Genomic DNA, 23478 nt, shown 5'->3' with positions numbered 1-23478 from the left:
ACCTCCCATTAGTTTTTGAAAATAGCTATGAGTTTGCACTTGATTCATGTGGATCTGTACCTTTTGTGGTTAAACTTTTTGTTAACTGATTTTATAACCCAAATAACTAAATAAATATCCTCTTTGTATATTTCTAGAGCAATCTGTAACCCCCAAATTGGCAGAATTTTTTGTGTTTCCTTAAACATTTTCTCTAAAGTATCTGCATCAGAATGGACCAACAAAATACCATCCATGTTAGGATATATGATAGACTGAGGAAATTGCATCTGAATTATTACTAACTGTTGTTGCACAAAATATTGATCTAAAGTTGGACTATTTAACATTCCCTGTGGCAACACTCTCCAGTGGTAGCTCTCTTTTGGATCACTATTGTTCAGACTAGGTACTGAGAAAGCAAACCTTTCCCTATCCTGCTCAAAAGGTATGCTGAAAAAGCAATCATTCAAGTAAATTATTATTACAGACCATGACCTAGGTAATAAAGAAGGTAAAGGGTGTAAAGGACCAAATGGTTGAATTACTCTATTCATTACTCTCAAATATGCTATCATCCTCCATTTTCTTTATATTATTATTTTTTTTTTTTTTACAACACACACAGTGGAATTACATGAGCTGGGAGACTCTTGTATATGTTGAGGCTCCAGTTGCTCTTGTATGAGTTGTTCAGGTGTTTGCAATTTTTCTTTCATTATGGACCACAGCTCTTGCCACAGGTCTCTTTGATATCCATTTCATGGAAAAGGCTGTTGGTATTTCAGCAATGGCCCCTAATATATATTTGAAAACTCAGTTCCTGTGATGTCCTGTGTTTGAACAAAGGACACAGCTTGTGATGTTCTCGATGAATACCTTCCCCAGCAGCATCTACCATTTCATCCCTAATATTCTTATTTGCAATCCCTGCAATCCCTCAATTAATATTGCAGGATTATTAATTTGAGTAGCACATTGTTGTAAATGATACCTTCCCCATAAATTTATGGGTTGTCAACTAACTACATTGGGTCTCAACCTCCCTGTTTGCCTTTCTGGTTCGACACATTTAATCTGTTTGTCACTGTCTTATTTGTGATAATTTAGCAATTCTCATAAACTGTGTATAAACCTTCTGAAGTGACCAATCTGGATTCCAAGAGCTTTGGAAAAGTATCCTGACCTCAACTCCTACATACACCAAATCTTCTATTTCAACACCATTCATTTGTACCATTAATTTGGATCTTTGATTGTTAACCACTGTTTAACAGAACACATAGTTTCCAATAATCCCAAAAGTCCTTTTTCTGTGTACTGGAGTGGCCTTGCCCTTCATGTAAAGAAATAGTAACAGCTGAACAATTGTATACCGTGCATTAATTTTCATCTCCATTTTTACAATCACCATAATTTTTATTTCTTTCTTACTATTTACATCTATGATATCTAAATGTAAAATAAATCCTTGGGAAGTTAATCCACTTCTTCCCATGATTATTCCTACTGTTCCTGAAACTAAAGGACCACGAGTAGCAGTGGTTATCTTGTAATATTCAATGTTTGGAGACAGTGTAAGAGATGTATCTTTGGCAAAATCCAAAGCACTACTATCTTCAGTAGCATGCATTAGATCATCAATAATTAGTTTTTGATCTTCCTCCTAGCTAGTACCTCCTGGCTGAGCAAAGGAAGTTGGCTTGCACTGTTGTGGGCCACTGAACTGACAGTCCTCTTCATTTGTATCCCAATGGCAAGAGGTTACCTTGCATATCTCTTTTGGACTTACAATCCCTAGACCAATGTTTTCTCTTGCCACAGAGGCTACAAAACCCTGGAAGATTTTACATTCCATTTTAGCCAGAAACTGCTTGTTCTCCTCTATGAAAGCCATTTTCTTCAGAGTCAATGCATCTACTATTTTGAACTCTAAAGCTTCTAGTCTTACAGTTTCTTTGGAATGTGATGTCTTAAAGAAAACAAGACATTTGATTTTGCTGTGAATCATAAATGATGGCATCTCCATATCTTATAAAATTCAGAAATATCCTAGGACTTTCAGTATGTTCATAGATAAAGCCACCTCCCCAATTAGTACACAGTCGGTATGCTGAAGAGAAGTGGTGTAGGTAGAGATATTCACTCACTTAGTCTACTCAGCTTCCTTGAGACAACAAGCATGATACATCTCTGTGAGACCCACTCTCATTTCTAATACCATCGTCTCATTAATACTTCTTCTTGTTACAATTTTGAATCAGGTTTGCTTTTGTTGATCACCGGCATCCATAAATGAATAGTGATAGGGACAAAGATTCAATTCTTTCAAATAGCCAGATTTTGTTTACAATATGATAGAGCTACGTTACTCTTTCTACAGTTCATAAAATACATGAATGAAAATTTTTGAAGCCTGAAATATTTTTGTTTCAAAGCAGGAGAGTCATAGCCCTTTTCTATAAAAGATGATGGAATTATGTATTGATACCTGTAGTAAGTGTATAGTTGAGAAGAGGAAGAAGAAGGATATGTAAGTGGTTTCTTTATTCAGAAAGTAACAAAGGAATTTCAGCCATTTTCAATAAGAGTCAAGGAACACATATAGACTCTTTTGAAAAGCTAAGATTTGCAGTTCTTTTTATTCATTGCAGAGACTCTTGGGTTGGATCCAGAAGTTGCTAGAGCAAACACCTTTGGTTTTGTTGGATGCCTTTCTTCGGTCCAATACAACCACATAGCACCACTGAAGGCAGCTCTCCGCCATGCCAGCATTGCACCTGTGACTGTCCAAGGGACTTTGACAGAATCCAGCTGTGGCTCCTTGATGGACACTGATGTGAATGCAGTGACCACTGTACATTCTTCATCAGGTACTTCCCAGACGTATGATCATAGGTGGTTATGAAGGGTAACTGGCTTCTCATGGGTTATATTTGTATTTACACAAAACTCTGAATGAAGTAAATTAAGGAAGAGTTTATTCTTCTTCACAGTTCAAGTGTCCAGTCCATCTAGATGACAGGAGCTTGAAGTAGCTGGTCATATCACACAAATAATCAGGAGCCAGAGAATGATATGTGCATGCCAATATTTGAATCATTGCCCATTTGTACAGCTCAGTATTCCATCCAGGAAGTGGTGCCCACCACAGTGGGCAACTCTCCTCACCTCAGTTAAGATATCAAAACAATGCCACAAGCATTCCCAGAGTCCTATCACCTAGGTGATCCTAGATTCTGTCAAATTGACTAATAACACTAACCACTGTAAAAGCAATGGTGAATAGAGGTAGATAATAGAAGGGTATAAGCACCATAATACCAACAGCTTTAATTAATAATAAATTTTAAGTATGAAATTTAACAATATTTAGATACTGTACATTTATCTGATTGCAAATTAATAATTAACTGGTGAACAATTAAAATTAACTACAGACAGGTTTAATATAATTCTAGTTTCAGGTGATAAACGGTTATAATTAGTAGGTAGTTCTAGATAGTACATATCATGCATATATGCATAATATGTATGTGCATTTCAGCATCACTAAGTGAAAACTAATATGAGGATTTAAATATTTAGGTAGCATGTAAACATGAGAATGGGGACTTAGATAATACTAACTTTAGTATTGTGCTGTAGATTTTTGGAGGAAGAATTAACAAAACTATAGACATATAAAGCATGAGGTGTGATACTTTGTATGTTTTATAAAATCATTGTTTTCATTAAATCAGTTTGAAGGGCCTAGAGAGAAGGTCTGGTGTCTAAAATGCTTGTTGTATAATTATGAGGACACAAGTTACACTTTTCAGGATATAAAAGGCCAGATGTGGCAGCGAGCACTTGTAACCCAGTGCTGGGGCAAAGACAAGGGAGACTTGGGGCTGCTTGGCCACTCAGCCTCTCTGAATTGGTGAGCTCCAGGTTCCGTCAGAGATACAGTCTCAAAAAGCACCAGGAAAAGGATTAAAGAAAATACGAGAAATAAATCTCAGGCCTTACCACTGGCCTACAAGGGATGATATATCTATCTACACGCATTTATCATTCACACAAACACGTAAATAAATATGCATATAAATAAACAAAAATACATAATGAATATCCTGCACATAAATCATTTTACGTATTTACACTGTGGGTACTTGTATGTTGGATGAGAACATTGGATCATAAAAACATATTTGTTCGTTTTGTTACTTTGTTTACTCACAACAAAGTTCATATTGTTTAATTAACAAAGCCCAAGTTACTGCCAAGTATCACTATATTCCACTATTAGGGTTTTGTTGTTGTTGTTTCTTTCTTTTTTAGATTATAAATATGAGTGAAATCATACTTTCTTTTTTATTATGGCTGATTTCTTCCAATTGATATAATATTGGTTTTATTCACATTCTTTTTAAATGAAGAGTTCAACTTCTTATGGTTGAGTAATATACCAGTATGTATTTTTAAGTGCATTTATGTATTTGTGTGTTTGTTTGTGTGTATACATATATATATATATATATATATATATATATATATATATATATATATATGTCTGTGCATGAGTACACGTATTTGTCTGTGTATGTGTGTATGTCTATTTGTTTAGGAGCACGATTTCTTTCTTCAGTCTTTAATTAATACTTAAATTGGTTCTACATTTTGTCTATTGTGAATAATACTAAAATGATCATAGAGTTATAGACAGCTGTAAGATCACATTTTCTGATTTCACATTATATTGAGAAAACATAATAATCAAAATTATATAATACTGCTGTAAAAAAACAGAAATAAAGACAATGAATTAGAGAGCTCAGGCATGTGTGGTCGGACCATGTTTGGCAAGCACTAGAAGAAAGGAATCTCTTCATGAGTGGCTTGTGGAAAGCCAGCTGCAAGCAAATCATGCACGTGGATCATTGTCATACACTATGAAAATATACTTGATGTAAAAATCATTAATTTGGTTATTATTATTATTAACAACAATTTATTTACTTTCTATCCCAGTTGTAGCCCCCTTTCTCATATCCTCCTGGTCCCATCCTCCTTCCCTCTTCCTCCCTTATAACTCTTCCCTAGTCCGCCAATAGGAGAAGTCCTCCTCCCCTACTGTCTGAACCTAGCCTTTCAGATCCCATCAGAACAGCCTGCATCCTCTTCCTCTGTGGGCTGTTTAGGTTGCCCCAACAGAGAAAAGTAGTCAAGGAGCAGGCAACCAAGTTCTGGTCAGAGAACCTGAACTTCTTAGGGAACCCACATGGAGACTGAACTGTCTATGGGCTATGTCTGTGTATGGGGTCTAAATCCTTTCTATGAATGGTCTTTGGTTAATGCATCAGTCTCTGGAGTACCCCCCTCCAAGGCCCAACATTTTTTGGCTTTTTTTGTGTCCTTTTGTGGCTCCAGTCCCCTCCAGGTCCTTTGATATTCCTCTTCTTCCATAAGACTCCCTGCTCTCTGTTCAAAGTTTGGCTGTGAGTCTCTGCATCTGCTTCAATCCCCTGATGAGTGGAGTCTTTTAGAGGACATCTGAGTTAGGCTCCAATGTTCTTCTATTTATTCTTCTGCTTCTGGAGTTTACCCTCTTTTCCCTTCTGAATGAAAATTAAGCATCTTTCCTAGGGTCCTCCTTGTTTAGCTTCTTTAGGTCTATACATTTTAGTATGGTTATTTTCACTTATAAGTGAGTATACACCATGCATGTCTTTCTGTTTCTGGGTTACCTCACTCATGATGATCTTTTCTAGTTCCATCCATTCGCCTACAAATTTCATGAATTCCTTGTTTTTAATAACTGATTAGTATTCTGTTGTGTAAATGTATCACAATTTCTGTATCCATTCTTCAATTGTGGGACAACCAGGTTGTTTCCATATTCTGGCTGTTATGAATAAAGCTCCTATCAACATAGTTGAGCAAATGTCCTTATAGGATGGTGGAGCATATTTCAGATATATGTCCAAGAGTGGTTTAGCTGGGTCTTGAGATAGCACTCTTCCCATTTTTTTGAGAAAGTGCCAGATTGATTTCTAAAGTGGTTGTACTAGTTTACATTCCCAGCAGCAATGAGGAGGGTTTCCCTTTCTCCACAACCTCTTGAGTTGTTTTGATTTGCATTTTCCTGATGACTAAGGATGTTGAACATTTCTTTAAATATTTCTCTGCCATTTGATATTGCTTTTGCTAAGAATTCTCTGTTTAGCTAAATACCCCATTTCCCATTTTTAATTGGATTATTTGGTTTGTTGGTGTTTAATTTCTTGAGTTCTTTATATATTCTGAATTCCAGCACTCTGTCAGATGTATGGTTGGTGAAAATCTTTTCCTAGTATGTAGGCTGTCATTTTGTTCTGTTGACCATGTCATTTACTTTACAGAAGCTATTCAGTTTCATGACATCCCATTTATTGATTGTTGATCTTAGAGCCTGAGTTCTTCGGGTTCTGTTCAGAACGTTTTCTCCAGTGTCAATGAATTCAAGGTTCTTCTCTACTTTTTCTTCTAACAGATTTAGTGTGTCTGGTTTTAAGTTGAGGTCTTTGATCCATCTGGACTTGAATTTTGGACAAGGTGATAAGCATGGATGTATTTCCATTTTTCTACATATAGATATCCAGTTAGACCAGGTCCCTTTGTTGAAGTTGCTATCCTTTTTTTTTCCATGTATGGTTTTGCGTTCTTTGCCAAAAATCAGGTATCCATAGGTGTGTGGGTTTATATATGGGTCTTTAATTTGATTCCATTGTTCCTCTAGTCTTCTATTTTTCTTACCATTGCTCTATAGTACCATTTGAGAAGAGAGATGGAGATACTACCAGAAGTTTTTATTTTACAGGATGGTTTCAGTTATTCTGGGATTTTTGGTTTTCCATATGAAGTTGAGAACTGTCCTTTCAAGGTCTGTAAATAATTGTGCTGATATTTTGATGGGAATTGCATTGAGTCTGTAGATTGCTTTTAGTAAGATAGGTAATTTTACTATGTTAATCATACCGATCCATGTGCATGGGAGATCTTTCCATCTTCTGATATCTTCTTCAATTTCTTTCTTCAGAGACTTGAAGATTTTTTCATACAAGTCTTTCACTTACTTGGTTAGAGTTATACCAAAGTACTTTAAGTTATTAGTGACTATTGTAAAGGGTGTTGCTTCCCTAATTTCTTTCTCAGCTGGTTTGCCTTTGTATGTAGAAGGGCTACTTACTTTTTTGGAGGAGGGGGTTAATTTTGTAGCAAGTCTTTTTGCTGAAGGTGTTAATCAGCTGTAGGAGTTCTCTGGTAGAAATTTTGGAGTCACTCATGTATACTATCATATCTTTAAATAGTGATACCTTGACTTCATTCTTTCTGATTTGCATTCCCTTAATATCCTTTAGTTTTCTTATTGTTATAGCTTTGACTTCAAGTATGTTGAAGAGATACATAGAGAGTGGGCATTCTTGCCTTGTTCTTGATTTCATTGGGACTAAATTAAATTTCTGTCCATTTAGTTTGATGTTAGCTATAGTTTTTTTGTATATTGTCTTTACTATGTTTAGGTATGTGCCTTGTATTCCTGATCTCTCCAAAACTTTGAACAGGAAGGGATGTTGGATTTTGTCAAATTCTTCTTCAGCATCTAAGGAGATGATCATGTGCCTTTTTTTCAGTTTGTTTATTTGGTGGATTGAATTGATTGATTTCCCTATATTGAACCATCCCTATATGAGTGAGATGAAGCCTACTTGGTCGTGGTGGATGATACCTTGATGTGTTATTGGATTCAGTTTCCAAGTATTCTTGTGTCAATGTTCATAAGAGAGATTAGTCTGAGATTCTCTTTCTTTGTTGGTTTTTGTGTGATTTAGGTATCAAGGTGACTGTGGCCTCATAGAATGAGTTTTGTAATGTTACTTCTTCATTTAAATGCTATTTACTTAGGTTCCCTTCAAAATGCTAGTTCACTCCTCATTATAGGAATCTTGTTAGATTTCATAGATGTAAACTGCATATTCCTTTCCTATAGCTGAGTGAAGTGTCAAGTTTAAGTTTTTGTTTCTTCCTCTTTCTAGATCCCTTTGGGAAGACAGATGAGCATGAACCACTCACAAATGCAGTCCAAAGTGAATCAGCAGTCATTGGAGGTAACCTGTTTTCTTTAGTGGAAATAGAAAGATATCTATCATCCTTTTCTCTGGAGAAAGTTATATGAAGCCGTCCTTACCCATGATAACCCAACAACAAGATCAGGCACTCTCTGTCCAGCCCTTAGCCTCTTTATGCATGGTGCAAGATTAATGCCAGACCCTCCTCCAGTGCCAGGAGCTCATTGGCTTCATTCTGCCTCAAATTCAGCAGGCTCTGAACCAGCAGCTGGAGCATTTACTCAAAGAAGGCAGGCTGCATTTTGCTCATTGCATCCTGTTGTCACTTCTAAAGTGCAAACAAAACAGACCAATAAAATTAAGTGTGGAAAAAAGTCATATTGGGGCAGACAGATGGACAGAGCTGTAGTCATATTCAGTTTTCTTTTAACAAATGATTTGGGTTAGAGATAACGAGCAGGGTGAAGCCTACAGGACTGAAGTTCCAAATCCAGCAGTCCATCTGGTTCTGGATATCCAGCCTTCCTGCTCTGCTTATTGCTCACTCCCACCACCTTTACTTCCTTTACTGTTCTTGAGCTGCCTGTTGGCCTCACCCTAACACTCCCTTTATTCTCTCTCAGCCAGTCTAATGCCAGCAGTAGTTTGCTGTTCCCATCTGGGTATTACAACATGGAATGTCTCCCAAGATTGGTTTTATGTAAGATGCAGAGATATAGAAATCTATTTTCATTGATGACTTATAACTGTAGCAGGTATCTGACCCCTACACTCTGACAGCTGGAATGAATGAATCCACACCAGATGGAGTTCTTTAAAAATTATCAGGAGTCATTCACTTCACTTCTATTTAATTAGCTCTGGCTGTGAGTCGGACCTGTATTAACTATAGAGATACAGGGTGAGAAATACAGTTACTCCTTTCTAGAACGACCAGAGTAGGGAGTTGATAGAAAAGCAGGCAGTGGTAGCAGCATAGAAGCCAGTTCCTAAAGAAAGAATAGGAATGGAAGGACTCCACCACAGTAGCATCTCTGAGAGAGGAACCACAACCTTTCTTCAGGGAAGTCCTTAAAACACCTATGTGAGCTGAATGCCTTCTCCAGGGAAAAGGACTGAACTTGATATTACTTTGAAATCAGTGAACTTCATAGAGAATTTTATAATTCTTTCTGTTCCTGTAAGTTTTCATATGATAAGGAAAGCTTGGGTTCTGGTGTTCTGTGCTCACTGGCAAGCACGTTCGAGTCTCTCTCTGAGAGTGGACAAGTATCAAAGCCACACAGGCTATGCTGGGAAGCCTGTCCAACTTCCATCTGGCAACAACCTCATCTAACCAGCTGTAGAAGAGAGGCAACCTCTGCCACATTTTAAAGCTACACTTCATGCTTCAGAGGCATTCATTGCTACCCAGACTAGACTATCAACTTTGATATTTTATTTTGCCTTGTTTAAAAATATTAGGAAAATATGTTAAAAAATGAGTTTAGAATCATTGACAAACATAAGTGGTCTTAGATATTGCCAAAACTGTTAAAAAATTTTTGGTGGGAAATAGGTCCATATATCTCACTTTATGGTATTATTCACATAGATAGCAGCATTTAGACCAAGGAATTCTTGTCAAGGCTGAGCAATGACCAGCAACAAGTTTCTAAAATAGACACTTTTCTCACAAGTTAGACAACTTAGACAATGCGAACTATATAAACATACATACTTTACCAGAAATGAAATAATTTTTGATGATCAAAACTTGAGTGTCTTATTGCTGTTAATTATTAAATCTGTGTATGTGTTGATTATTACTTACCTGCTTGATTTTTGTTCATTTATTTTGAAATAAGGTTTCTCTATGTAGCTCAGGATATTGAAACAATAGGTAGCAGGAGAGACTTTGCCTTAAATCAAAGAGGAAGACAAGAACAGATTCCTAAAAGTTGTCTTTTGTTATTAACTCAAGTGCAATGGCACCACCCACCTACACACACACACACACACACACACACACACACACGGATATATAGAGAGAGACAGACAGACAGACAAACAGACACAGAGACAGACAGAAAGAAACAGAGAGAGAGAGATAGGGGTGGTATTTAGACCAAGGAATTCTTGGCAAGACTTGGTGTATTTAAAAATCTGTGAAATCTGGGTTTGATCCCTAGCAACAGAACTCAGGAACTCAGGAACGTAACTCAGGAACCATGCAAATCCTTCGTTGTTCTTAAACCCAAATTTATTCTTTGATCATCATCATAAACTTCTACAATGTACATCCTTTCTCTTTCAATACTGTGCTTGTGGTAGGTCTTGTGGAAATGGAAGAACAAGGGCTTCTGTGAAGGTCTTTATTTCTGGATACAGAGTAGATTTGTATTTGTGTGTTAGCTCTGTTATTTCTTTTCCTGCAAAGTTGCTATTGTCAGAACTGAATTTTTTCACTGACAATTTTCTTCTCTTCCCTCCTATTTTCCCTACAGGCATCATAGCAGTGGTGACATTTATCACTTTTTGTGTCATCGGAATCATGACCCGCTTCCTCTATCAGCATAAGCAGTCACACCTTACCAATCAGATGAAGGAGAAGGAATACCCAGAGAACTTGGGCAGTTCCTTCAGAAATGAAATTGACTTGCAAAACAGAGCCAGTGAGTGCAACCAGGATTTCTTCATTTGAGCCACCAGAGTGTCACCTGGTACTCTCCAGAGTGGCATTTACCCACTATTTTTCTCTTCTCTTTTCTTTTAATTTTGCCATTCTCTTTCTCTTGTTTGCCATTAATTTTCTGGAACACACATACATCCGCTGAGAGCACTGATTTCCTTGACCCAGCTCAGGAGATCAGACAGCTGTGGCTGCTGTGGTTCACTGACATATGTGTCACTGAGACATTCAGCACTGGGGATACAGTCTTTACTGTGGTAAACAAGGAAGAGCTGTGTGCACACATGCACATCCCGTGTTTGAAGCCCAGTTTCTAAACGTCACTGCTTAGTTTCTCAGGCGCTTGGTCTTGTCTGCTTCCATCAGACTTGAGCTCTGTGGTATCTGTGTTTAACAATTGTACCTTCCCAGCACCATGTTGTTGGATGTTATAACTTGAGGGGAGAAGAAGGTATGTGTATGTGACAAAGACAGTCAGTCATCCTTTAAGTGATGAGTTTATCCTGGAGCCTAATAGAGCAGGCAGGCATGAGGGAAAGTAAATCTACCCAGAGGAAGCAACTTTGGTTCTTTTAGGTCTCCTGTGAGAAAGGAGGGAGGTTGGGAGACATTATGCCACACACACACCAAAAAAAAGCAAAGGTGACAGACTGTGTGTGTGTGTGTGTGTGTGTGTGTGTGTGTATGTGTGTGTTTGTAAAGCAAATATTGGAAAACTATCCAAAACATTCTTTCCTAAGGCACAGCTGAAAGAGTAATGTGCCTAGCCAGTGTGTGACCTCTGACAAGGCAGCATTGGTCCTGCCTGTAGCCTTTCTTCAATTAGGGCTTAAATAGCTAGAAGACTCTGGCTCCATGAGGGGGTGGGAAGCTTGGCTCCCTTGACAGCTGAGTTGAGAGAGGCTCCGGTTCTGCCTGAGATGGCAGCCCTTCATGCATCTGTTATAACAAAGAGACATGGAGTGCCTAGGTTATAACACCAAGCTGGGGGATCCAAGGCCAAAGGAGACTATTAGGCGCTATGTGTTTAAGGGGCATTGTCCAAGCAACCAGAGATGTTTATTTATGTTAGTTTAATGTCCACGCCATAAGTAGCCTCCTGACTCTAGTCATCATCCTTTCCATGGAGTCTCAGTACTAGAGTAATGATAAGTGAGCAGTTACTTTGCTCTCCTTTTGTTATTCTTTTTTTCGAGGCATATAGTGCCCTGAAGCCAAGAGGCTTCAAGAAAGGTGTGAGGAAGCAGCTGCTCCTACAACTTTACAACTGCCTTTTCTAATTTACTAAACTAGAACATGTTAGCTCTGATGTTCCCATGGTTGCTATACTGAAGCACAGAAGTATACACATGTGTGTGTTGTGACTGTGTAAACAGAATTCAAATAATTTTAATTGGGTCCATAAAAAGTCTGAGGCCATCTTAACTCAACTTGCAGGAAAACTGGAAAAAAAGGAAAAGAGCTGCATCAAAAAATGAGAAATATCAAGTTTATGTATCCCTATCCATCCATTCCAGAAAAATCCAGTAAGGAAAGAATATGCAGGTTAGCAGGATTTACATTCTAAAACACATGCAATGAGTTCACTTTAGCAACTGAGCTGTCTCCCAAGAGACAAGGGACCACCTGTTGTGTGTGGGAGTGTGGTCACCTCTAGCTCAGAGGATTTCAGGGGAGCCCTTAGTTTGTGAACTACATCACATTTTCCAGTCTGTACCTTCCCCAATGTACACAAAGCTGCCTCATGCACTTGATTTATGTGTCTAAATAAGCTACTAAAGCATCTCAGGATTTGGGTTCTGTTGGTAGCAGAGCATACAATTCATTCAAAGAGGCATCTTGAATTTGTTGATGGTGGGTATTGTTGGTCATTTTATAGTAACAAATTTCTTAACTCTGCTCTTGGACCCCTGTGAAGAAAAGACAAGGGAGAAACCACCCAAACACTTCAGGCTTTAGAAAATGCTAGAACTAAGACCCTTTAAGAAAGAAGAACTAGCCAGTTTCCTTTGCAGGGCAGACATGATTTTCCAAGCAGGCACTTGACAGTCAGTAGGCTATTCATTTTCTTATTAAGTATCTTACCTCTGACTGTCCAGCACTGCCCTGGACAAGAAGGTTCATAGTGAATCCCTCACTGGCTTCATCCAGTTTCCAACTTGGAGCTTTTTGTCCCTTGCAAAGCTACAGAGATAAGGATTGAGTGTGGCACAGTTCACAACTATGAGTTTTTGTCCTAAATATTTTTTTCTTAATATATTCTATGAATTATTACCTATCCTCTCCCTCTTTTAAAATGTTGTTATCTTTTGTTAGTGAATTTAAAGCAATTCTATCAAAGATGCTGCTTTAATTTTCTATCTTTAATAAGAGAAATGATAATCTAAAAAAATAAGAGTTATTGAGAGTCTATTTTCCCCTGCTCTTACTTCACTGTTCTCCAGTTTCTACTTTTGAATTTTCTGACTCTATAAAAGGCTGTATAAATCACCCTTTGGCTTGGATGCATATTCCTTTGACATCAGAAATGATGTTTTACCCTAAGCACCACTAGTAATGAAATGACAGGTAAAGGAAGAATAATCACCCTGGGATATTTTGTTACTGGAATCCACAGAAGCTAGTACTGTATTATGTGTAATGATGTTGATAGAAATGGAGTTAGAAGCCTACTGACTGTATGCTGTTTCCTCATCCAGAAATACACACTTACTGATAATCATGTAGGAAAATGTGTGAAGCCAGTCTCTGCTGTCTACATGCTTCATCCCTGGATATTCAGAATGTTCAGTCTAGGACACTGGGCATGTAGACAAAATGGTGGATGCATGCCAAAACTACTATTGCAAGTAGTCTTAGGACTAAATCAGAATTTCCTCACAAACCCCACTATACAACAGGTAAAAAGCTAGTAATCTACATCCTCCTAAACTGAATGCCAACACAGCTAGAGGCAGGAGCCAGTGTTAGAGGTGGTGGCAAGATCTATTTGATTTATGAAATTATTTAATGGTGTTTTCTACCTTCAAACAATTACAACATAAAACAAGACTCAAGAGTGCTCTAATGCTCTTTTATCCACCATTTATAAAGGTTTCATGGTGCCACCAGTTATTTAATACTCAGGTATTTACACCTGCTGTTTACATAAAGAATTTGTGGAATATAGTCCCTTGACAGTAACACAAAAAAAGAGTCTGTGAAATATCTCATGCTAAGGGACTATTACACTGATATTTCTACAAAGAACAAATCTATTAATGCAAGCAAATGTATGTTTCCTTACCCTATAAGACTTTTAGCACCAGCTGCATAATTCTACCCATATATAGGGTAGGTTGCTGTGGTTTCTCTAAATTTAAGCTAGTAAAATAAATAATTTGTTTTGTTTTGTTTTCTGGATGTCTCTTTCAGAAATAGATTAGCTCATGTTCATTTGAAAAGGTCTGGAAATGATATTTTACAGATTTCTTCCCTTTAGTGGCATCATATTAATTCTGAACCTTTGTCAGTATCACAATTACCACATCATAGCAGAAGCAGGACCAGGGTTAAATGAGTATGCAGTTCTCATTCTTGTATTTAGTCATAAGACCATGACTCCAGCATTCTGTTGGAATTGGTTATCCAAATATCTACTGTCCTTGTGGACTTTAAATTGCAACCATATCAGCAGATCTTACAACAACATAGGTGTACACACAGCACAAGTAGCAGATAGCAAGGACTGTACACAGTTAATTTGCATAGACTTCTAGAAGCCAACAAATTTGTGGGTAATTCTTAAAATTTTTGGTCTTATTTATTTATTCTACCAGAGATGATTGCTTTGTTTCCCATGCTGAAAAAATTCTGTAGAAGGTAGTAAATGGATGCTTTGGACAGAGAAAGAACAATGGTCCTTATATTAACCACAATTTCTGTAGAGAGCGTTCAGTAGATAGCCCTGGCTAGTCTGGGGCTCTATTATAAACAAGGCTGGCCTCAAACTCAGAGAGAACCATCTTACTTTGCCAAGGTTTGGACCATTGTCTCTGCCTATATCAGATACATTTGAAATGATGCTAAATTTTCTATATTCTTGTGTCATTTCAACTTAAGGCATTCCAAATGTATTTCTCTGCATATGGCAGACCCATCTGGAGACTGGAAGCAGAAAAAAAAAGCCTCTACTACTTCTGCCCCCTTCTGCTTTGGTGGACATTCACTTATACTTAGATCTCCTTTAAGCTAGTTGATAGTCTGACATTTTTTTCTCTCTCCCCACTCTGCCCTAATGAACCAGTTGACTATATTTAGGGCAGTCTCTGAGGACTAGAAATTATCTATTGAGTGAATAATTTATTGATATGTTGTCCATCCTAATTGGGTCATACTTATGTGTCCTACATAAATATTTCCAACCCTTCTCTCAGCCCTTCACTCTCTATACCAAATCATCACAACTAGGAGACTTGTATTAAGAAGATGCATTCATAATATCCCCATGGAATCTATGGACATGGGCACGAATCTGTAGAACTGTTGTATAGTTTGTTTGTCTACCAACTGCTTCACATCTTTTGAATTCCTGAGAGCTACAATCCATCAACCTTTTTGCAACAGCAGTCTGGCCAGAGGCTCCTGGGCACCTATATATACTGCCACTCATTTATGAAACCATTGCTTGTGTATGCTTGCTCCTCAACTGTCCTACAGGCCACATTTCAACTAAATAAATAAACATGAGATGTTGTACCTACAAATGGCAATGGAGTTAATGGAAGGGTTGTACAGGCTAGTGCAAATGTGCTTCAGCTCTTGAAGGATGACTGAGTATTGTTTCATGTCTCTCGCACAGATTAGAAATGTTTTTATAGAAGACTTACAGTTTATCTAAATCACTGCTATGTGCCAATTCTTGGGGCTTTCTCAACCTCTCTGTTCTTACCCAAAGTCTTCCTCAAGTCATTTGTTTTTAAAATGTTTGTCATTCTTTCTCAGCTCTGTGATCACAAATCCTAAATAGTTGACCCACCTAAAATGGGAGAATGTACAACACATACATTCATGCACAAAAAATAAAAGTTAATAGGGTTGCTCCTCAAACAGCATCCAGGAAACTATCCATACCTAGTTTGTAAGGATAGAATTATCACCACTTTGTGTTATAAGTTCTTTAAATGCTTCAGACAAGATGCTAGTGATTGTTTTTGCTATTTTAAGTGATTTACCCCACTTTTATTTTACTCTAAGATACTCTGGGGAAGAGGAAGAAGCACATTTTGTAGTGAAACGGTGTACTTTATAAATTAGTCCTCTGTCATTTGTAATATTTGTAGTCCACAAAGTGGTTAAGTGAACATGAGAAAGGCTTAAGTAACAGTGGGCTTTTGTGTTAGAACAGACTTGATGGAATCTTGTCAAGTAGGAAAAGGGTATTAGAAAACAGATAATGGCTAAGAGCCAAAGCTTCCACCATGAAGTAATGCTGTCTACATTCACCATTTCCCTGGCTCCTAACCTTAGGGAAGAGGCCCTGCATGAAAAAATGTTTCACTCATCTTTGCACAGTACTTTCCCCCTACCCCACTGATTTTCAAGCTTTATGTTTCACTAATATAGTCCAGGGATATTTTAGAATTATAACTACAACTATTTTATCTGCTCAGGGTGAGCACCCTAATGTTAGCTTTAAGTAAAATAAACTATGATCAAGATCCTCAGGTCCACTGCCCTTAATCGAATACTCCATAGATGGACGTCAGAAAAATATTGGAGTCAGTTGGTCTTTCTTTCCCCTTCTTTGCTCATGACATCCATTGGCATGCATAATGATAGAAAGGCATGTCACCACTCCATCCCCTTCAGTGTGTACTTCAGAAAGCTACCACCTGACCTCAGTGAACACTCTTAGCTTGATGCTCCTCAGTACACAAGTAAAGCTTCCATCAAGTGGCTGATTAAAATTAAGAGGCTAGTCCTGAGTTATGACAAAGCTGATGTGTACCATTATAATTACAGCCTGGTCATAATTTCATTAGCATTATATTGTGCTATGCTTCAGATCCCAGCAGTGAATCGCAAAGAAAAAAGGACACTGGGGATGCAAAACAGGCCTTCTGTTACCCTGAAACCTCCTTGAATGGCCTCACCGTTTTAATTGTGACCTTATAGAATGAAATGAGTGGGCCTCTCACTAGTTATATTTTCACATTATAGTCAGCCATATGCCAAAGGAGATACAGGAAGTACTAGCATAATCTCTTCTCTTTGAATGGCAGTACCAAGGATTATAATCTTGTCCTGCCTTAAATACTCTTTCAAAAAAAAAAAAGTAAATAACCACAGTATGCTTAAAGTAGTGTAATTGTATGATGGGAAGGACTTCATATATGGTGAGGATTAATTCCAATAATTTTCTCTTGTACTTGGCAATAGGCAGGATGCCCAATACCTATATTGTCTTTTATACTCACTTCTCACTGCCAGCTAGCCTATGGCAGGAAAGCAGAGTATAGAAAAATGAAGACACATGGCACACTTCTATTTATACCTTATGAAATAGGCAACAGTTCACATTTGGTTCATGAAATTCCCGAGTCCCTAAGACAAAGAATTACCATGTTCATTTCAGATGAGAAATTAGAGTTTTTCAGGCATGGTTGGGACTTTCTTTGGAAAAATAAGAGATCAGGGAGAGTACATTTAGAAATAAATAACAAATTATAAAAGGACCTTTCCCCTGATAAAGCCTGATACACACACACACACACACACACACACACACACACACACACACATATATATATATATATCAGGCTTTCTTTTGATAAAAGCACAACAGAGTCAAAGCAGTCCATCCCCTTTGGGATTAACTATAGACTTCTTGTTTCTTTAGATATTATCACTTTTGTTCCTGTAACAGAATCCCTAGTCACATGTGATGTTGCCTCATTCCAAGCAGGTTTTGCAGACCATGTAACATGTCTTGATGCAATGTATGGAGAAAGATAACATTAGCCTTAGATTTCTTTGTTTTCTATGTTTTTTGCTGTACAGAATAAAGCATGTAAATACTGTATATTTAATAAAGAGAGAATTTGTATCATTTTGTGTGGAACACAAATATATCTTTCTGTGTTGTTTTTTGATTAATGAGGAGTCAAGTAATTAATCCCTCAGTGCCCACTTTGATTCCTTAGATCATTAACTTCTAACCAACATGACCCACAGAAAAATACAAAACTCCTACTCTCTGGGTTTATTGATTTCACTGTAGTTCAAAGTACTGTCTTGGGTTCTCTTATATTTAAGTGCCTAATATCAAACTGCACACAGGGCAGAAAAGTGTGTGTGAGAAAGCTCACTGATTTGGTATAAAAAGCGTTCTTGAACCATCCTGACTTCAGCATCTCAGAAGATAACTATAGACCTGTTGACCTCCTTCTTAATGTCAACTTAAAGCACCTATACTTTGTGAAGTAGAAGTTTCTAGTTTCCATAAAGACTCAGTTTTGTCGTGTAATGTTTTGCTGCAAGCTAGGAGTGTGATGTTTTGCTGTAGGCTGGTTTGTGAGAGGGCATGTGATATTTTGCTCTGAGCTCTCAAATGCAAGGGACATTGGCCAGGTGAGAACATCCATGAGTGAACTCTGAGAAGAGAAGATATATAGAGGCCCATGCACAGTGAGGCATCATGTTTTAATTTGACATCACTATGCTGATCTTCATGCTTCAACACTTGACTTCACAGAAAGAAACTTTCCAGGGAACATCTTTGGGATATTCCAACTGAATCTTGCAGCTTTCACTGACTTCGTGTTGTTGCTTGGTACTGGCCTTTAGACTGGACTGCTGGTATCCTGATGACTGAGTTTGGTAATCCGCTAAAGACCCACGGACTGTGAGCAGGACCAGCTGTACACCCAAATGACCACACAGAGAGTAGAATTTATTAATTAACCTAGAGCACAATCCTGGGCAATAGTTACTCCATCCTAAACCTCCAAGCCTGCATAATTTTCTCCCATTCAGATTTTTCCACATTATACTTGCTTTTACTCATATCTTAGGTCTGGTTCATTTCTCCTCCTGGTTCCAAGTTCTCCCTGCTAATCTCTGCTCTCCTCTTCGCCCACTTGCTTCATTCTCCTCCCCTCCAGACAAGGATATCCTGCCCTATTCTCTCCATTGACAATACAGAGAATAAATGGTGGCACGTTTGCATAAAGTTGAGACAGGTGATGCTTATCACAATGAAATGTCCAGATTGAAACCAGATAGTGGGGTAGAGAAATCAGCATTTTAATGAACAAGAGTAAATTGTGTACATTCCACTAAAACATTGTACCAACACAGGATGTAGGTAAAAAAAAAAAAAAAAAAAAAAAAAAAAAAAAAAAAAAAAAAAAAAAAGAAAAGAAAAGAAAAAAGAAAAAAAAAAGAAAAAGAAAAAGAAAAGTAAAAAGTCTAGAGCCCTTTTCTATACAAATCTTCTACCTAAGGTCAGGTGTTGAAAAATCTAAGTCTAGAGGGGATGCCCAATTTGTCTTAGGCACAATGGATAACTTTGTTTCTAATGTAATGGAGGAATCCTGAGGTTTTGAAGGGTTGACAATGTGGTTTAAGGAGGTTGCCAAAATAGTGCTTTTGCTGCTGGGTAGTCTCCTGTCTTGCCCCTAGAGGGGATTTTCTGGTTTTGCTTTGTGGTCTTTATATATCCCATTTTGAAAAAGATTGGAGGAAAAGGTGAAAACTTAGAAGGTTCACTCAATCGCCTGGTGTTGGAAAGGATTTCAGAGATGGCTATCCATCTAGAGAGTTTGTGAATAGAGGTTAAGGGGTTTGGAAAACAAAAGGAGCCAGTGGGAGGAGAACACAGGGTTCAGGGTTGGCATCCAACACAGGGAATTTTCCACACCATGAAAGAGGGATGCAACTAGGCTGGAAGGAAGGCTGCCACCTTACCCTACTCCATGCATTTTCAATGCCAGGTACCCAGAACACCTCCATGAGGCAAGGGGCCAGGAAGAGCAGGAGGCTGTGCAGGTTAATCTGCTTCCTGTCCAGCCAAGTGCAACTCCATAGGAGTTGCCTAGGCGTCCATCAGTGTTCCCAGTTTTTGTGCAGCATATGCCTGTTAATCATGGTGGTGAAGCTTATCATGAGATGACATGGCATCTAGTAGACATAATAGATTTAAAATGTTTATTTATTTATTTTTTTTATTTATAACCTTTTAAAGAGTCTATGTTAAGGGGTTGGATGCATTCTTCTTTCGTTAAACAAATATTAAATAATTGGGCAATGCAAAACAGACTTATTCACCAAGATTGGAAGAGTTTGATATCAGCTGTTCTAGAAGCAGATCAACAATGGCAACGGTTATTGAGGTGGAGGAACAAAGGCATGAAAACCGAACAATGTAACATAACAAAGGGGATAAATGTTGTTAAAGAACAAATGCTTGGTGAAGGTCATTATTCTGATTTACAAGAGCAAATATAGTCTGATAATGTCATACTTGAACAACGTCATGCTGCAGCTGTAAGAGAGTGTGACATAGTTGAGAAGCCAAGGGAGGCGGGTCTTTTACTAAGGTAATACAAGGCGCTGAAGAAGCCTTCACTGAATTCTTGCAGAGATTGACACCCCTTCTCAGTAGAGCTGTACAAGATCCTGAAAACAGAAAGTTGTTGGTAGAGATTTTAGCATTTGAAAATTCAAATGTTGAATGTGAGAGAGCAATTAACCCAGTAAAAGCATGAGGAACCCCAATAGATGAATGCATAAGAGAGACAACTGATATTGGCTCTCAGGAGCATAACACCAATAAAATTAGATGAGCTGTAGCTAGAAATCTCAGATTTCAAAATGTCCATGTTATAATTGGAATGAATTTTGACATTTCCAAAGAAATTGTAAGGTTAGGAATTTCAGAATTCAAAATAGTAGGTACATTGATTCTAAAGTGTCCAAGTGGGTTACATAGTAATGGGAAGAGGGACTGCCTCTGACATAATCTGATTGGCCTGCTCATTGATCACCTCCCCCTGAGGGGGGAGCAGCCTTACCAGGCCACAGTAGAAGACAATGCAGCCACTTTTGATGAGAACTGATAGACTAAGATCAGCAAGGAGAGGAGAATCTCCCCTATCAGTGGACTTGGGGAGTGGCATGCATGCAGAAAGGGAAGGGAGGGTGGGATCGATCTGAAGGGGAGGAGGGAGGGACTTAAGGGGGGATACAAAATGAATAAAGTGTAATTAATAAAAAATTAAAAAAATAAAACGGTATTCATAAGAGAACAAGCAGTTTTTGGCTGCAATGGAATGCAAAAGCTTCCAGGGTTTTGTAGCCTCTGTGGCAAGAGAAAATATTGGTCTAGGGATTGTAAATCCAAAAGAGATATGCAAACTAACCTCTTGCCATCAACAAACAAATGAAGGGGCCTATGTCCTCAATGGCCTACAACAAACAAAGCAAGCCATCTTCATTTGGTCAGCCAGGAGGTACTAGCAGGCAGGATAATCAAAACTAAGTGTTGATGATCTGATGCATGCTATTGAAGATAGTGGAGCTTTGGATCTGGCCATAGATAAGCCTCTTACACTATCCCCAAATGTTAAATGTTACAAGATAATCACTGGTAGTTTTGGTCCTTTGCCTTCAGGAGCAGAGTAGGAATAATCTTCAAAAGAGGGAGATTAATTTTTCAAGGATTTATAGTACATCCAGGTAACATAGATAGGGATTGCAAGGAAGAAATTAAAATCATGGTTTTTAATTTCTTATTTGTATGTGAAAAAGAAGATGCGAATTAATGCAGGGGATAGAATTGCTCAGCTGTTACTGTCTCCTTACATCAAGAGCCAGACTGCTCTAGTACACAGAAAAGGGCTTTTGGAAGTGCTGGAAAACATGTGTTCTGGCTAACAGTGGTTAAAGATCAGAGACCCAAATTAATGGTACAAATGAATGGTGTTGAAATAGAAGGTTTGGCCTATATAGGAGTTGAGGTCAGGATACTTTTCCAAAACTCTTGGAATCCAGATTGGCCACTTCAGAAGGTTTATACATATTTTATAGGAATTGGTGAATTATCACAAATCAGACAAAGTGTCCAATGATTAAATGTGTGGGTCCAGAAGGGGAAACAGGGAAGTTGAGACCTTATGTGGCTGACAAACCATAAATTTATGAGGAAGGTATGATTTACAACAATGTGCTACTCAAATTAATATTCTTGCAACTGCAGATTGCAAATGTAAAAATTGGGTATGAAATGGTAGATGCTGCTGGGGAAGGTATTCATCGAGAACATCACAAGCTGTGTCCTTTGTTCAAACACAGGACATCACAGGAATTGAGTTTTCAAATATATATTAGGGGTCACTGTTAAAATACCAACAGCCTTTTCCATGAAATGGATATCAAAGAGACCTGTGGCAAGAGAAGTGGCCCATAATGAAAGAAAAATTGCAGGCACTTGAACAACTCACACAAGAGCAGCTGGAGGTTCAACATATAGAAGAATCTACCAGTCCTGTTTGTTGTAAAAAAGAAATAAGGAAAATGGAGGATGATAGCAGATTTTAGAGTAATGAATAATTAAAACAATGGGTCCTTTAAAGCCTAGACTTCCTTTACCTTCTTTGTTACCTAGATCATCGTCTATAATAATAATTTACTTGAATGATTGCTTTTTCAGCATACCTTTTCAGCAGGATAGGGAAAGGTTTGCTTTCTCAGTACCTACTGTGAACAATAGCAGTCCAATATATACACCTCTTGAGAATGTTGCCAGGTGAAATGTTAAATAGTCCAACTTTTTGTCAATATTTTGTGCAACAGCTGTTAGAAATACTTCATATAAAATTTCCTCAATCTATCATCTACTCTCACATGGATGCTATCTTTTTTGGCCAATTCTGATGCAGATATTTTAGAGAAAATGTTTAAGGTACCACAAAGAATTCTGCCACGGTGGATGTTACAGATTGCTCCAGAAAAAAAAAAAAAAGAAGACATTCATTTAGGTATTTTTGTATTAAAATAAGTTCAACCACAAAAGTTACATATCCATTGGGACCAATTGAAAACTCTTAATGATTTTCAAAAATTGATGCGAGATATTAACTGGCTGAGGCCTACAACTGGATTGAGTAATTATGAGTTAAGTACTTTGTTTCAAACATTATAAGGAGATTCAAACTTAAGCAGTCCAAGATGGCTAATAGCTGAAGCAGAAAAAGAGCAAATTCTTGTAGAATAACGACAGCAAGATGCATATGTGGATCAAATTGATCCTAAACTTGAGTGTATTTTGGTCATTTTGCCTTCAGCTCATTCTCCTACTGGTCTCATTATGCAAAAGGAAGATAATATTATGGAATGAATTTTCTTAGCACATGAGCAAAGTAAAGAAAATTGAAGATATACATAGAAAAGATTTCTGAATTAATTATAAAAGGTAGAATGAAACTACATCAGTTGTCAAGAACAGACTCAGCTGAAATTGTAGTGCCTCTTATTAATACTGAGATAATGTCATTTTGGCTTATCAGTGTAGACTGGGAAAGAGCTTGTAGTATAGACTGGGAAAGAGCTTGTAGTAACTACTTTGGAGAAATTATTGATGAATATCCTAAAAGCACATACATTCTGTTTTTTTTTTTTTTTTTAAAAAAAAACTAATTAGATTCTACCACATATTGTAAAGAGAACAGCAATCAATTCCAGAGGCACCAACATTGT

At 37.7% G+C, this 23478-nt stretch overlaps 1 protein-coding gene across 2 annotated transcripts in view; it reads left to right on the top strand.

Moving 5' to 3' along the window:
* LOC129672188 (contactin-associated protein like 5-1-like) overlaps positions 1-10752 on the top strand; it is a 715327-nt gene extending 704575 nt beyond the window's left edge. For both annotated transcript variants that reach the window (XM_055601503.1, XM_055601502.1), the window contains exons 22-24: positions 2634-2852; positions 8037-8108; positions 10556-10752. In XM_055601503.1, the coding sequence (XP_055457478.1) occupies positions 2634-2852; positions 8037-8108; positions 10556-10752 (488 nt within the window). The remainder of the gene's footprint in view (positions 1-2633; positions 2853-8036; positions 8109-10555) is intronic.
* Positions 10753-23478: the final 12726 nt, after the last annotated feature.

This window comes from Psammomys obesus, unplaced genomic scaffold (genome assembly GCF_907164565.1).
Source record: "Psammomys obesus unplaced genomic scaffold, mPsaObe1.curated_primary_1811, whole genome shotgun sequence".
NCBI classification, from domain to species: Eukaryota; Metazoa; Chordata; class Mammalia; order Rodentia; family Muridae; genus Psammomys; species Psammomys obesus.
The sequence above is the reverse complement of the archived record's forward strand: the minus strand, read 5'-3'. Positions and strand labels throughout refer to the sequence as shown.